Below are 15,444 nucleotides of genomic sequence, written 5' to 3' on the forward strand. Positions count from 1 at the left end.
TTCAGAATAAGCTATAAAAATTAAAATAGAACATAAAATATGAAATACCTTGTATCAGTGTAATAAAATTTATTATATGGTAAATATATGCTGTTTCCGCTGCAATGGAAGTTATTTGCTTGTGTTGGCAGTGAACCTTTTACCTATCTCCTGATAATCACAAGGGCCATCTAATTTCCTAGATTTGGCAAATCTGTATAGGGTTGAGGTATAGAGAATGATAGGTTGCTCTTTTGTTATTTCTACCGTCTATAGTTGCTTCTCAGAATCCATGAGGAATTGGTTCCAGGATCATCGTAGATGCCAAAATTCACAGATGCTCAAGTTCCTTATATAAAATAGCACAGTATTTGCATATAGCCTCACAATACTCCTCTATGCTTTAAATCTTCTCTAGATGACTTAAAATGCCTAATACAATGTAAATGCCATGAAAATAATTGCTATAGCATATTGTTTAAAACATAATGAGAAGAAAATAAAATCTGTACATGTTCAGAATAGATATAATTTAAAACTAATTTCCATTTGTGGTTGGTTGAATCTGAGGATGAGGAGCCCACAGATAAAGAGGGTCAAGTGTATACTCTTTCTTGCTCATCCTTTTCTCCTTCTGTCAGTTTCCATGTGACCTCATTACTAGGTGACCTTATTCTCTGTCCTTAGTGGATTGGATAGGTGTACATAGCTGACTCAAAGGCAGTTGGTTGAATGATTGAAGTGTGTTAATAAGGGCACTTTGCCAAGATTTTAGAATTTGCATAATTTGAGACTAGACTGATTGGTGCTGAGAATGACAGCCATGCAGATGAGAACCAGGGAGCCCTGCAGGATCAGTAGAGACAGAAGTGAGGCAGCCATATACCCCAAAGGAACTGATGGGTAAAGATACACTGGAAAGGAGAATGGAGCATATGGGGAGAAGGAGAGAGAGCAGAAGAGAGAAGAGGAGTGAACAGGAGAAAGAAGGCAGGACGTGAAGAAGGGAGGAAAAGAATATGTATATGCTTTTGGTGCTCAGACCCTGGTGTCTCTTCTCTTGAGACCAGCTACTTTGGTTCCTTTGGTTACTGAAAGGAGGGGTGTGTGTGTGTGTGTGTGTGTGTGTGTGTGTGTGTGTGCTGTAACAAATATTCTCTTCCTTTCCCTATGTTGAAAGTTCTTCTATTTCTTGGAAACAAAAAAATTTAACCATTCTCTGTGGTCAACACAACATGAAATTTAGAAAATTTATGATTTATTACTCATAAATAGGCTTCAAGTTCCTTAGAATAAAAAATAGTTTATCTGTGTGGGTCTTGTGCATGCATAGTGCTGAGACAAGTTGGACTCACCCACTTTCAACCTGCCTGTGACCTCCCCTTCTGAGTTGCGTGCATTTACGGTCACATTCTGAGTTGACTGCAGAAGCAGAGACGAGTCCTAGAAAGAGATTTACCAAGTCAGTAAAATAAATCATATCTTCATATCTGTAGATAGATTCAGATTTATATAAAATTTCTCCATTGTCACAGATCCTAGGACCCTATAAATTTTTGGATAAAGCTGTTAAAAAATCCTGGATTATATTGTGTTAAGGGAATAAATGTATTAATTTTTTTCATAAAATATAACAATCTCATGGGTTTATAATGCTATGTGCACTGTTTACAATGTGCCAATCACTTTTCAAGGTAAATGTCTAATATGATCAAGTTCAAATTAGTGTTTTCCCTTTCCAAGGAATTCAAATATTTTTGTTGTTATTTTCATCCAAAGAAGACATATTTTAAGATGAGAAATTGGAGAATAGATGGAGGGTGAATGGGAAGAGGTTGATCAATGGGTGCCAAGTTAGAATTAGGCAAAAGAAGTTTTGAGTGTTATTGCACAGTAGGGTGACTACAGATAACAGTAGTGTACTGTCCATTTTAAAAAGTTGGAAGAAATAACTTTGAATGTTTTCACCATTAAGAATGATAAACATTTGAGGGGATAGATATATTTAGCCTGATTTATTTATTTATATTTCTGCTTCACACTTAAAATTTTTTATTGATGCTTTATAATTGTACATATTGATGGGATTTGGTTTTACATATTTATACATGCACACAATACACCAATATAATTTGACCAGGATCATTATCCAGTATTTCCCTTTGAAACCCGATTTAAACATTACATAATGTATAAATGTATCAAACATCACCCAGTACTGCATTAATATAAGTAATGTTTATGGTTTTATGTGTCAGTTAAAAATACATTTAATTTTTAAATAAGTTTTAACAATTTGTTGGGTGTCTTTGTTTTTTGAACTTTTTGTTGGTAGTTAAAGTAATGTTATGAGCAAGTAAGTGTTTTCTGGGTTATTGTAATTTTGAATGGTTGCCTATGTTTTATAGAAGATTGCTTGCATTTATATAAACAATTGCATTTAACAGGCCTGCAGTAATCTGGCTGTTGGACACAGGGGCTAATGTTTCACTCAGAAGAACTGAATATCTTTCAAAATGATAGGAAATTACATGATATTTCAAGTGTCATACATTTTACCCAGTAAGTCTAAGTAATTGATTGTATTATTTAGTTCTAGCCTACCAACCAAGGAAAGCTTAGAACCAGAACCCAACTGAGTTCTACAAGAGCTTCGAAGAAGAATTAACACCAATGCTCCTCAAATTTTTCCATGAAATAGAAAAGGGGGGAACCCTTCCAAACTCATTCTATGAGGCTAGTATCACCTTGATACCAAACCCAGACAAAGACACATCAAGGAAAGAAAACTTCAGACCAATATCTATGATGAACATAGATACAAAACTTCTCAATAAAATTCTGGCAAATCACATACAAAAGCATATTAAAAAGATAGTGCACCACAATCAAGAGGGATTCATTCCAGGGATGCAAGATTGGTTTAATATATGGAAATCAATAAATGTAATTCATCATATCAATAGACTTAAAGACAAGAATCATATGATTATTTCAATAGATGCAGGAAAAGCATTTGACAAAATACAGCATCTCTTCATGTTCAAAACACTAGAAAAACTAGGGATAGTAGGAACATACTTCAACATTGTAAAAATTGTCTATGCTAAGCCCAAGACCAACATCATTCTAAATGGAGAAAAATTGAAAGCATTCCCTCTAAAAACTGAAACAAGACACAGATGTCCTCTTTCACCATTTCTATTCAACATAGTCCTTGGAACTCGAGCCAGAGAAATTAGATGAAAGAAGTTAAAGGAATACCAATAGGAGAAGAAGAACCCAAATTATCACTATTTGCCTAAAACATGATTCTGTATTTAGAGGAGCCAAAAAAATTTCACCAGAAAACTTCTAGAACTAATAAAGGAATTCAGCAAAGTAGCAGGATATAAAATCAATACCAGTAAATCAGATACATTTCTATACATCAGCAATGAATCCACTGAAAGAGAAATTAGGAAAACTACTCCATTCGTAACAGTCTCAAAAAAAAAAAAAAAAAAAAAAACTTGGGAATCAATCTAACAAAAGAGGTGAAAGATCTCTACAAGAGAACTACAGAACACTAAAGAAAGAAATTGAAGAAGACCTTAGAAGATGGAAAGATCTCCCATGCTCTTGGATAGGTAGAATTAATGTTGTCAAAATGGCCACACTGCCAAAAGCATTATAAAGATTTAATGCAATTCCTATTAAAATTACAATGACATTCTTTATAAAACTAGAAAAAGCAATCATGAAATTCACTTGGAAAAATAACAGACCCAGAATAGGCAAAGCAATCCTTAGCACGAAGAGTGAAGTAGTAGCCATCACAATACCAGAACTTAAACTATAATGCAGAGTCATAGTAACAAACATGGCATGATACTGGCACCAAAATACACATGTACACCAATGGTACAGAGTAGAAGACACAGAGACAAACCCACATAAATACGGTTATCTCATCCTAGACAAAGGCACCGAAGACATACACTGGAGAACAGATAGCCTCTTCAACCAATGGTGCTAGGAAAAGTGGAAATCCATATGTAGCAAAGTGAAACTAAACCTCTATATCTCACCCTGCATAAAACTCCACTCAAAGTGGATCAAAGACTTAGGCACTAAAACAGAGACCCTGTTTCTAATAGGAAAAAAAGTTGGCCCCAATCTTCATAATGTCGGCTTAGGACTTGACTTGCTTAACAAGACTCTTAAACTGAAGAAGTAAAATCAAAGATCAATAAATGGGATGGTAAATGGGATGGATTCAAACGAAAAAGCTTCTTCTCAGCAAAGGAAACAATCAATAATGTGAAAAGAGAGCCTACAGAATGGGAGAAAATCTTTGCCACACACACACATCAGATAGAGCACAAATATCCAGGATATATAAAGAACTCAAAAAACTTAACACCAAAAAACCAAATAACACAATCGATAAATGGGCTAAGGAACTGAACAGATACTTCACAGAAGAAATACAATCAATTAACAAATATATGAAAAAATGTTTGGCATCTCTAGCAATTAGAGAAGGGCAAATCAATTTCATCTCACTCAAGTCAGAATGGCAATTATCAAGAATACAAGCAACAAGTGTGGAGATTCCTCAGTAAGCTTGGAATGGAACCACCATTTGACCCAGCTATCCCACTCCTTGGCCTATACCCAAAGGATTTAAAATCAGCATACTACAGAGATGCAGCCACATCAATGTTCATAGCTGCTCAATTCACAATAGCCAGATTGTGGAACCAACCTAGATGCCCCTCAATTGACGAATGGATAAAGAAACTGTGGTATATATATACAATGGAATATTATTCAGCCATAAAGAAGAATAAAATTATGACATTTGCAGGCAAATGGATGAAATTGGAGAATATCAAGCTAAGTGAGATAAGCCAATCTCAAAAAACCAAAGGAAGAATGATCTCGCTGATAAGTGGATGATGATACATAATGGGGGGGGAGGCGGCAAGAATGGAGGAAGGAGGGACTGTATAGAGGGAAAAGAGGGGTGGGAGGGGTGGGGGGAAGGGAAAAATAACAGAATGAATCAAACAACATTACCCTATGTAAATGTATAATTACACAAATAGTATGCTTTTACTCCATGTACAGAGAAACAACATGTATCCCATTTGTTTACAATAAAAATAAATTTAAAAAATACAGACAACAATAAGTGTTGGCAAGAATGTAAGGAAAAGGGTACACTCATACATTGCTGGTGGGACTGCAAATTAGTGCAATCACTCTGGAAAGAAGTATGGAGATTCCTCAGAAAACTTGGAATGGTACCACCAGTTGACTCAGCTATCCCATTCCTGGGTTTATACCCAAAGGACTAAAAATTAACATACTACAGCCACATCAATGTTTATAGCAACTCAATTCACAATAGCTAAACTATGGAATCAACCTAGATACCCTTCAAGAGATGAATGGATAAAGAAACTGTGGAATATATACACAATGGAATATTACTCAGCCTTAAGGAAGAATGAAATTATGGTAATTGCCAGTAAATGAATGGAACTGGAGAATACTGTGCTATGTAAAATAAGCCAACTCCCCCCACCAAACTAAAGACTGAATATTTTCTCTGATAAGTGGATGCTGATCCATAATGTGGGGTAGGGAATTGGAGAACTGGATTGGCCAGAGGGAAGTGAGGGGAGGGGAGGGGTTTTTGGGGTGGGAAGGATGGTGGAATAACATGGACATGATTACCCTATATATGTGTATGAATACACCACTGGTATAACTCTGTACCATGTACAGCCAGAGGAATGAGAAGTTATGCTCTGTTTGTGTACAATGTGTCAAAATGGCATTCAACTATCATGTATAACAAATTAGAACAAATTTAAAAAAAAAAAACAAAAGAGAAAGAAAAAACTCTTTTAATATCATTAAAAGAGCTAACATGTCACCAAAAATTTTAGCTGGGATTCCCTCATTTCATCTTCTACATTATGAAGTAGAACCTAATATAGAGATGAGGTAATTGAGTTCTGAGAGACTACCTTACTGCTTATGCAATGTCACACGTAGCAAGGACAATTCCATTATGGGATGGAATCTTTACATGCCCAGTCTCTTTCCTACCTTTCTGTCGGATGGGAGGGCAGGGCCCAGGTTAGAGCTGCAAGATTCACCGCCTTGCCTACACAAAGTCAGCTTTCCTGGGGTTCACTCTTGGTCCTCTGAACCAACAGGCACTGTCCAACTCTTCTACTGGAAGAGGGTTGCCTTCTACTGGGAAGGCAGGAAAGCTAAGTGCTTGTTTCCCCATAGCTGAGGGTACCCAAGTGACATCTCTGTCAATGAGATGTGAGCTGCGGTCTGCTGAGGGCAGGGTGGGGAGTTTCTAGGCAAGCTCTTGCTTTCCGATGAAAGGCACATAGGCACTGACATGGCCAATGTCTCAGCCATGTGGCTTGGACGTGGTCTGGCAGACGTCTAGTGAGGGGATGAGGGGGAGCAGAGGATGGCAAAGACACGGGAGCCAACACTGCTGAGTACCAAACCAGTGCTGTCCTTGCCCCTCCTGCTTCTTGTTAAATAAGAATAAAACAGCTTTTGTTAGTTTATGACACTGTTAGCTGAGTACCCTGTTGCTCACAAGGCAAAGCACTCTTGATTGATATAATCACAGGCCAGAAACGACTGTGCATCTATATTAACAACAAAATGATACAGAGTGATCTCTTGGTGACTGCAGGGGATTGATTCGAGATTCCTGAGGACATCAAAATCCAAGGATGCTCAAGGTCCTCATATAAATGGTGTGATATTTGCACAAAACCCATGCAAAGCCTCCTGTATACTTTAAATCATCTCTCGATGACTTGTAATACCTAGTACAATGTAAATGCTAAGTAAATAGTCATTGTTTGTATTTTTTAAGGAATAATGACTAGAAAAAACTATACATATTCAGTACAGACATAATTAAAAATATTTTGGATTCATGATTGTTTGAATCAGAGGATTCAGAATTCGATGATGTGGAGAGCTGACTATATTTTTATTAATTTCTACGTTAATCCTCTCTTTTTGTGAAGGGCATTTGTTTTGGATGAAGTTTTATTTGTGTGGTCTGACGTTTCAGTGTTGTGTGACTGCATTTGCCTTTCTCCCTTTCCAGTCTGCCTAAAGCCTTTACTATTATTTCTGTTTGGACGTCAAGATCTCTCGTATTACAATAGTGGCATTGGGCTTCTGTTCTCAGTGATTCTCCAGTCCTGGCCTTGTGTCTTGATGGCCTCCTGACCACAGGCGTCCAGCTTTATTCAGGGATGGGCAGTAGTTACAGCTATTTTCTGCCTTCATCGCTGTCTCCTGCAGTGCCTGACTGGAGTCTCCATGTAGGTGACATTTTGATTCTTGTTATTCTGTGGGTTTTTGCTATAAATTATCCTGGCTTCCTTTTAGGACTGTGAACCTCAAAGATAATTATTTCAAGTAAAGCATTATCACCAGGTGTTGTGGTTTGGTGATGAGATACCCCACAAATCTCATGTATGATACAATGGAAGAATTCTCATTTGTGAGATGATTAGATTATGAAATGATTTAATTTGTGTATTAATCTATTGATATGGATTAACTGAGCAGTAACTGTAGGCAGTAGGGTGTTGCTGGAGGAGGTGGGTCACTGGGAGCAGGTCTCTGGTGAGTGGAGCTCTCTCTCTGCTTCCTGGCTGTCTTGTCATGAGCTGCTTTCCTCTGCCAGGCCTTCAGCCATGATGTTCTTCCTCACCCAAAGCCCAGAGCTATAGAGTCAGTTGATAGTGGAATGAACCTCTGAAATCATGAGCCAAAATAAACTTTTCTTCCTCTAAGTTGTTCTGGTTGGGCATTTTGGTTACAGTGATGAATAACCTGACTAAAACCCCAGATATTTCTGTCTCATTTCTGTTTGATCATGGTATATGTTTTTTAATACAGGTTGAGCATTGCTAATTTGAAAATCCAACACCCAAAATGCTCCAAAATGCAATTTTTTGAGCACCAATATGATCCCACAAGTGGAAAAATCCACACCTGATCTCATTTGATGGGTTACATTTAAAACTCAGGTGAACTACAAATATTGCATACATAACCTTATGGCTATGTGTGTAAGGTGTGTATGAAATATAAGTGAAATTTCATGTTTAGACTTGGGTCCTATCCCTAGGATAGTTCATTATGTTTAGGCAAATAGTCCAAAACATGAAAAAATCTCAAATCCCAAACAGTCTGGTTATTAGAATTTAGGATAAGGGATACTAAACCTGTAACCCCTTTTTATTTTATCAGAAATAATTGTTATGTATTCGGGTTAATGGGCAGAGGTGGATGGGTTTAAGCCATTATTTCAGTGTTGCTTTCAAGGGGTTATTGAATAATCAGATGTTACAGGTCAGAGCACAGTGCTGATTTATATTTATAATGAAGACATTTTTTCAGTCCAGCAATGTAGATAACTGAATTATGTGGTAAATTTTGCAAATTTTTAAAGTAATATTTTTTGTAATTTTGTGTAAAATTACTTTCTAGATTTACCTTTGAAAAGAGAACTAATATAGCAGTGCATTCAGAAGTTGTGAGGCAGTTTTGTTTGATGGCTGCTACTGTTGGAAGGTCAGATTAGTTACATAAATCTGTACAGCTTTGTTATCACATACTATTCAAATTGTTTCTGTAATTTTATGTGTTGATTGACATATCCATTAATGCCACATTATGAGACTTTAATATGTGCTTATCTGAAATATTTCTGCAATTTTGCTCCCTGCTTTTTTTTTTTTTAAAGCATACCGGAGATGAAAAAGTCTGATAAAATGTTACTGAAAGTTATTAATTCCAGAATATTACATTCACTTTCATACAGTCACCTGATTTCTATCATCAGGTTAGTCTACCAGTCCCATCTCTTTCAAAATATGGTGAGAGTTCAGCCTAAATAACACTACAGGTAAAAAGGATATGTTCTAATTGAATTCTTTATTCATATCTGACTTAATTTTCCATGATCCTGTATGACAGGGCTATTACACCCTGAAATGTCATCATGATTAATTGTATTGCCAGAATAAGCTCACAAAATCAGGCTTATACATGTACTGCATGTATAAGGGATATAGTACTGCATAAAATTACTTAGATGCTTTGCATCATCTGGTATCTCACCTTTGTGTTCTGTATTTAAGTGTAAGTTTTATGCTGTGTCATAAACTTATAGTTACTACTGCAGCTGGTAGTAGAGCTAGATGAGTAGTCCAATGTCTACATTAGGAGTGTTTTTTTCTCAGAAGGCCCCTCTGTTTCTTAGCAGTAAGTCTGTTATTTCCTGTCTAATTTCCCTATAGCAGGTGTATAACCTCTGTAGACAGGAGATACCAAAATAATCATTCACATTTAGAAATACAGAAGGAAAAGGAAAGCCGTACTCTTCAAATAATATTATTTATCAATAACCTAGCAAAATGTTTATGTCTACAATACAGTTTATGATATCACAGAAGGAAAAATAGACTGTATTACAAAAATCATTTGACTTTTTTGTATTTTATTCTCGACTCTCCTCTTTATGAATTCCTGGGAGAATGAAGAAAATCTTGATTTACTTTTAAAGTCACACAATTATTTAATGATGATGTTGCATCTAATTATGGATAATTCTATGGGATCATAATCTGTAATTAGAATAACTAATGCTGAACATACTACTATGAAACTAATTTCTCTAAGATAATTTGAATGCTCTGAAATAAGTTCGTTTAAGTTACTTGCACTGATTAAATTTAAATGGTGTTTGTAAAAATTTTCATTTCTAAGATCTTTAGTTAATTATGCCCACATTACTGAGGTCATCACATTCAGATCCAGAGCACATGAAAATAAAATCTTTATAGAATACAATAACAGTGATTAGTTCCACAACCTAACAGCCAAGCTTTTTTTTTTTTTTAATAAAGAGCAGAACATGAATACATGGACATGTATGTTCTACAAAAATTTCTTCCATCAATATTGAATTTCTGTACTTAATCATTATTTATTTTTCACATAGAACCAATTATTTAAATCTTTCATCATTTTCTTACCACTCTGGAGTGTATTTCTTTGGCATATAGTGGTAATAAAAATTCTGATTCTCCTTCCAGGCGAAGTCCATCTTTTGTTACCTGCAAGTGACCCATTCCTGTCTGTTAAAAAATGAGATAAACAGAATTTTTTATTACTTTCTTTTTCACATCTTGATATTGACACAGATCACACATATATCTCCATAGATTTCCTTCCACACTTTTGGTTATTTACTGTAAATTCCTCATTTGAAACTTTACTTGTTTTTATTCAGTGTTCAAATTTATAAAAATCTGGTGCAAATACAAAGGACCATTTAGAAGATACATATAAGAGTTGAAGAATGATTTTACAATAAACATCCAAGACCTCACAACCATATAAAAGAAAAAAAGAATTTTACCATTACTATTACTTTTTAATTTTAAATAAAGACACAGAAAATAGATTCTCATGGGGTGTAAAGTTCTAAGAGTTTTAATATATCTATAGATTTGTGTAACCACAAGCATAATTAGGATACAGAATAGTTCCATCATGTCCCCCAAACACCATAAATACCATCTGAGTTCACTATGTTCACTACATAGTAAATATTTATTGGAGAAAAGTGAGAAGCATTACAGGAGGATGGAGAGCTCTGATCAAGGAAACTCTGATAGTTATGAAGGGTTACCAAGCAGATGACAAAATCCTGGAGGTCACCAGTGACCGCTATGCTATCAAATCTCATGGGCATTTTCAGGTTCTTTTCTTGGCTGTCTTAGAAGCTTTTGACATTGGGATTCTTTCTCCATGAAAAACTATCCTCCTCTAGTTTTCACGGTAACATTAGACTTTCTCCCACCCCCAGAATTGCATTCTCAGTCTCCTACAGTCTTGTCCTTGCCTATCCAGTCTTTGACAGCTGGCTTCCTCAAGCTCAGTCCTATTTCCTTTTTTGTGTTCACTCTGTAACTCCACTTCTAACCATTTCAGTGGAGAAAACAGTGAATTCACCCCAAGTGTCCATCCACACATAAATGGATAAGCAAAATGTGGCTTGTACACACAATGGGATATTATTCAGACTTAAAAAGGGAAAGAAATTCTGACACATGCTACAACATGAATGAACCTTGAGGACATTGCACTAAGTGAACTAAGTCAGTCACACACAAAAAGTCAAATATTGCATGATCCCACTCTGATGAGGTACTTGTAGTGAGTACAATGCATAGAGACAGAAAATGGAATGGTAGTTGTCAGGGCCTGAGGGAAGTGGAAAGGAAGAGCAGTTGTTTAATGGATGTAGCGTGTCAGTTTTGTAAGATAAAAAGTGCTCTGGAGATGGGTGTTGGTGAGGGATGCACGACAGTGTGAATACTACTCAACTGTACACTTAAAATTGACTGTAAAGATAGTAAATTTTATGTTATGTGTATTTTACCAGAATACAAAATTGAAAATATGTCAGAACTTCTCTTCATGTCAGAAAACATCCTGAATGGTAGTCCCATACGTTCTTTTGGATGAACAGCATAATAGTGGGCTACCTACTGAGCAGTGACGCATTATGCATCCTAAAGCACTGCACCAAGGTCACCATCATCAGTGCTGTCACACACATTACCATAACTGTCTGTTACTGCTACCCGAGAATTGGAACAGATATCCACATTTTTCTGAATGTGCTTCTCAATATATTTCCAATGGTGTAGCAGCACTTGGAGCAGATGATTCCAGAAGAATCTGTTCTGAGATTAAAGTATGACCCATGATGACACCTGAAGAAGTCTACGTTGAATCTATTGGTCCCTATTGTTTTATGCACTTAGCAACTGAGAAATACATTAAAACATAATTAATGTCCTTGCCACCAGTCACCTGGACATGAGATACAAAGAAAAGTCAATGTTAGATGATAAATACCTCTCAACAAATTTTGGAAAGCAACAACCAAAAAGAATGTATATATTTTATAGATCAATTTATTTTGTTGCACTTGCAAAGAGATTGAAGAATTTGTGAGGAAAAGTTATGGTCCATTAAGTATAATCTTAACAAAATAATAGATTAATGATATTTGGGTAGTAATCCTGGGTCCATCAATCTACTGGAAAAAACTAGAGAATTTTAACCTGTAAATCTAATATTAAATTTGTGTCATTTCTTCTTGATCATTGCTAACTTTATATATACATATACAACTGAGAAAGCCTCTTTAATTTCTACCTGTGTTTTAGCATAATAAAATATTTACTGTACCTAATTTTGGCTGGGAATTCAAAGAAGTACCATGCTCTGCTGTGAGCTGTGGCACAAGCCTATAATCCCAGTGGCTCAGGAGGCGGAGGTAGGAGGACTGTGAGTTCAAAGTCAGCCTCAGCAACTTAGTGAGGCCCTGAGAAACTCAGCAAGGCTCTGTTTCTAAATAAAACACAAAAAAGGGCTGGGGATGTGGCTCAATGACAGTTCCTTGGGTTCAATCCCTCACTCCAAAAAAAAAAAAAAAAAAATAGTATAGACAACTTCAAGAATTTAGAGTGGGGTTTTGTTAAAGTGTATTGGAGTATTGGAGAATGCTCTCCAGAGGATGTAGGACCAGCACTAAGTCCAGTTAGAGGGGGAAGTCTTTGGAGAATTTTATTTAATAGAATGTCAGTGACAGACTCTGTCATGGAGGGATTATGCTGAAGAAACGTGTTTGAGATTCTAATAGCTTTTGTTGCTAAGAACAGGTAATTATCTTCTACGTATCCAATTTTTTAAGTAGTGTCATTTTGAAATTCTATTTAACATTTTGTGCTGAAATTGGTCTAAGTTCCATATTTGAAAGTTGCATATGATTTCTTCCTCCTCCCACACATTTCTTGTACTAGCAATTGAATTCAGGGATACTCTACTCTGAGCTACATTCCCAGAACTTTTTATTTTTTATTTTGAGACAGGGTCTCACTAAGTTGCCCAGGCTGGCCTTGAACTTGTAATCTTCCTTGCCTCAGCCTCTGTCAGCTGGGAATATAGGCATGTGTGTGGCACTGTACCTGGTTGTAGTTCAAATCTTATGTATGGCAATGGTGACTACTGACAAAGTAGGTCTTGTTTTAGTTATTTCTTAGGCCCATCTCATTATACTATGGGTCCCACTCATAAATCATCTGTGCAGAGATCCATATTTTACAAATGGGGTAGTAGATTTTGTCTGAGTGTGACTACTAACTTTTTTTTTTTTGCACTGAGAAGTTTAATAGGAATGGCAGGTACTTTAATGTCATGTTGGAAATAGACATAGGACTTCATAATTTTATGCTAAGCATAAACTGAGAATTTAATTAGCATAAATACAATTATTCATTGGTATCTGTGGGAATTGGTTCCAGGACCATCCACAGATACCAAAATCCCTAGGTGCTTTAAACTTTTTATATAAAATGTCATGGTATTTGTATAGAACCTATGTACCTCTCCTATGTACTTTAAATCATCTCTGACTTATAATAAATGAGTTACTAATGCAATGTAAGTATTGTGCAAATAATTGTTATGTTGTATTGTTTAAGGAACAAAGACAAGAAAAATGTCTGTACAGGTTCAATATAGGTGCAACTTTTTTTCTGAAAATTTGTATTCACAGTTGTTTAAGTCCATAGCTATAGAATCTGCAGATAAAAAGGTCTGACTGTAATCATACATAGTTCTTGTTTTTGTCTGTTTATATGAGCCATCAAAGATTCATGCATTGAACATAATCCTAATTAAAACTAATGTTCTTTCTACTCTTTTACAGTATCTCAAAGTAAGTTTTGTTTTAACAAATAAAATCTGAAGCCAATGAGATTTGGTTGATTTCAAGACATTATTTTCATTAACATTTGTAAGAGAAAACAATCATGTTAATGGAAGACATTAACAGTTTTATATTACTGGTGGGAAAGGAAAGAAAGTGAGTAAATTCACATTTGAAGTCCATTACTTTTGTTATAATAATGCTCCACATGACAGGAATGTGAATCACAGTTCTAGTTCAAGCTGATGAATATCACCACTCACTGCAAGAGCCTGTGGCTTACGAGACAATGCATGCTTCTGCTTTCTTTATTTGTTATAATATGGCTAAATCACTCATATAAAATTATAATAAGAGGAAACATTGAAGGCATAGTTCTAGGATAAAAATTAAAACTATAGTGCTATTTGTATCTTTAGACACTAGTAATAATAGGATTTGTATCACCGATACCAGTGACAATGAAATTCCTCTGAACTTGGAAGAGCTCTAGGTTTATCTTTCTCCTCCAAACTCAGTCTTAATAATACCTTGTCTTCTTAGAAAGAAAATGCCATTAAGCTAGCACACGTTCCTACTCTCTGTGACTTCTGCTTCAATACCACTCTGCTATGAATAACATATAAATCAAAAATTTCAATTTGGTTTTTAGACTGGAAAGCATGATAGAATATAATACCTTTTAGAAGGATATAAATAATTTGAGAAAAATGCCAAGGTACTGGTTAGAAATGCCCCAGTGTCATATTTTTCTATAATCAGGGTTTTCACTAGTCTGAAAAACATGGAAAGAGAGGCAAGGAGTGTAGAGCATACAGGTCATACCAATGAACACCTGAGGATGGTGAGGGCTGGGTACGGGCAAAGGTGGGAACAGAGTAGAAGAAAAGGGGACAGGCTGCTTCTTGGCACCAGGCACATCCCCACCAACCCATGGCAAAATGTTGCCCAATGGAGGCATCACACAAGTTAGACAGGTACAGTGAAGAAGAATGGCTTCCTTAGTCTCTGCGCCAGATTCTGTTAATTGCCTTCCATTCTTATATGTTGCTTTCCATAAGTAGCAATTGTGTTCCTTTGTATTTTTTTCACAACAAATTTCATTAGAGACCTCTCTCCAAATGAAGAACTACTGTCCCTTCCTCAGGAGACATACTGGAGCCAGCCTCAGAGAGCAGAGCAAAATTACCACCAGTCTGAGTTCGACTGTCACTCACAGATGGTGACAGGTAGAAATAGAGGCACCAGGATTTGGTGGTAGCAGTTCTTGTGAAGAAGAAAAGCAAAGGTATCTTAACATATACCACTGTAACAAAGTCACTAAAATTATGATAGCATATTTTTTCCTATAATTACTTCGGTAAGATGTTTTTACAAAATCAAATCACTATTCCAGCAGCCTATTATAAAATAATGAGTAAGTACTTTTGTAGGACTAATTTTGGTTTCAGTTCAATTTGATCTCCTAAGTTCAATAAATGAACAATGATTGACACAGAGAAGTAGAATTTCAATAGCATAGATGTCATCTTTTCTTTCATGAAGTAATTTTATAAAATATAATCCTACTCAATATATTTGCTAGTAAGACCACTGCTGAGATATAAGTAATGAAATTG

The 15,444-nt window shown here is 35.8% G+C and overlaps 1 protein-coding gene across 1 annotated transcript in view; it reads right to left on the reverse strand.

The window, feature by feature from the left end:
- Sgcg (sarcoglycan gamma) overlaps nt 1-15,444 on the reverse strand; it is an 83,784-nt gene that overhangs the window by 35,787 nt on the left and 32,553 nt on the right. The window contains exons 3-4 of the mRNA XM_047554531.1: nt 10,074-10,175; nt 1,335-1,422 (exon numbers count right to left, since the gene is read on the reverse strand). Of these exons, the coding sequence (XP_047410487.1) occupies nt 1,335-1,422; nt 10,074-10,175 (190 nt within the window). The remainder of the gene's footprint in view (nt 1-1,334; nt 1,423-10,073; nt 10,176-15,444) is intronic.

Source organism: Sciurus carolinensis, chromosome 5 (assembly GCF_902686445.1).
Source record: "Sciurus carolinensis chromosome 5, mSciCar1.2, whole genome shotgun sequence".
Classification (NCBI taxonomy): domain Eukaryota; kingdom Metazoa; phylum Chordata; class Mammalia; order Rodentia; family Sciuridae; genus Sciurus; species Sciurus carolinensis.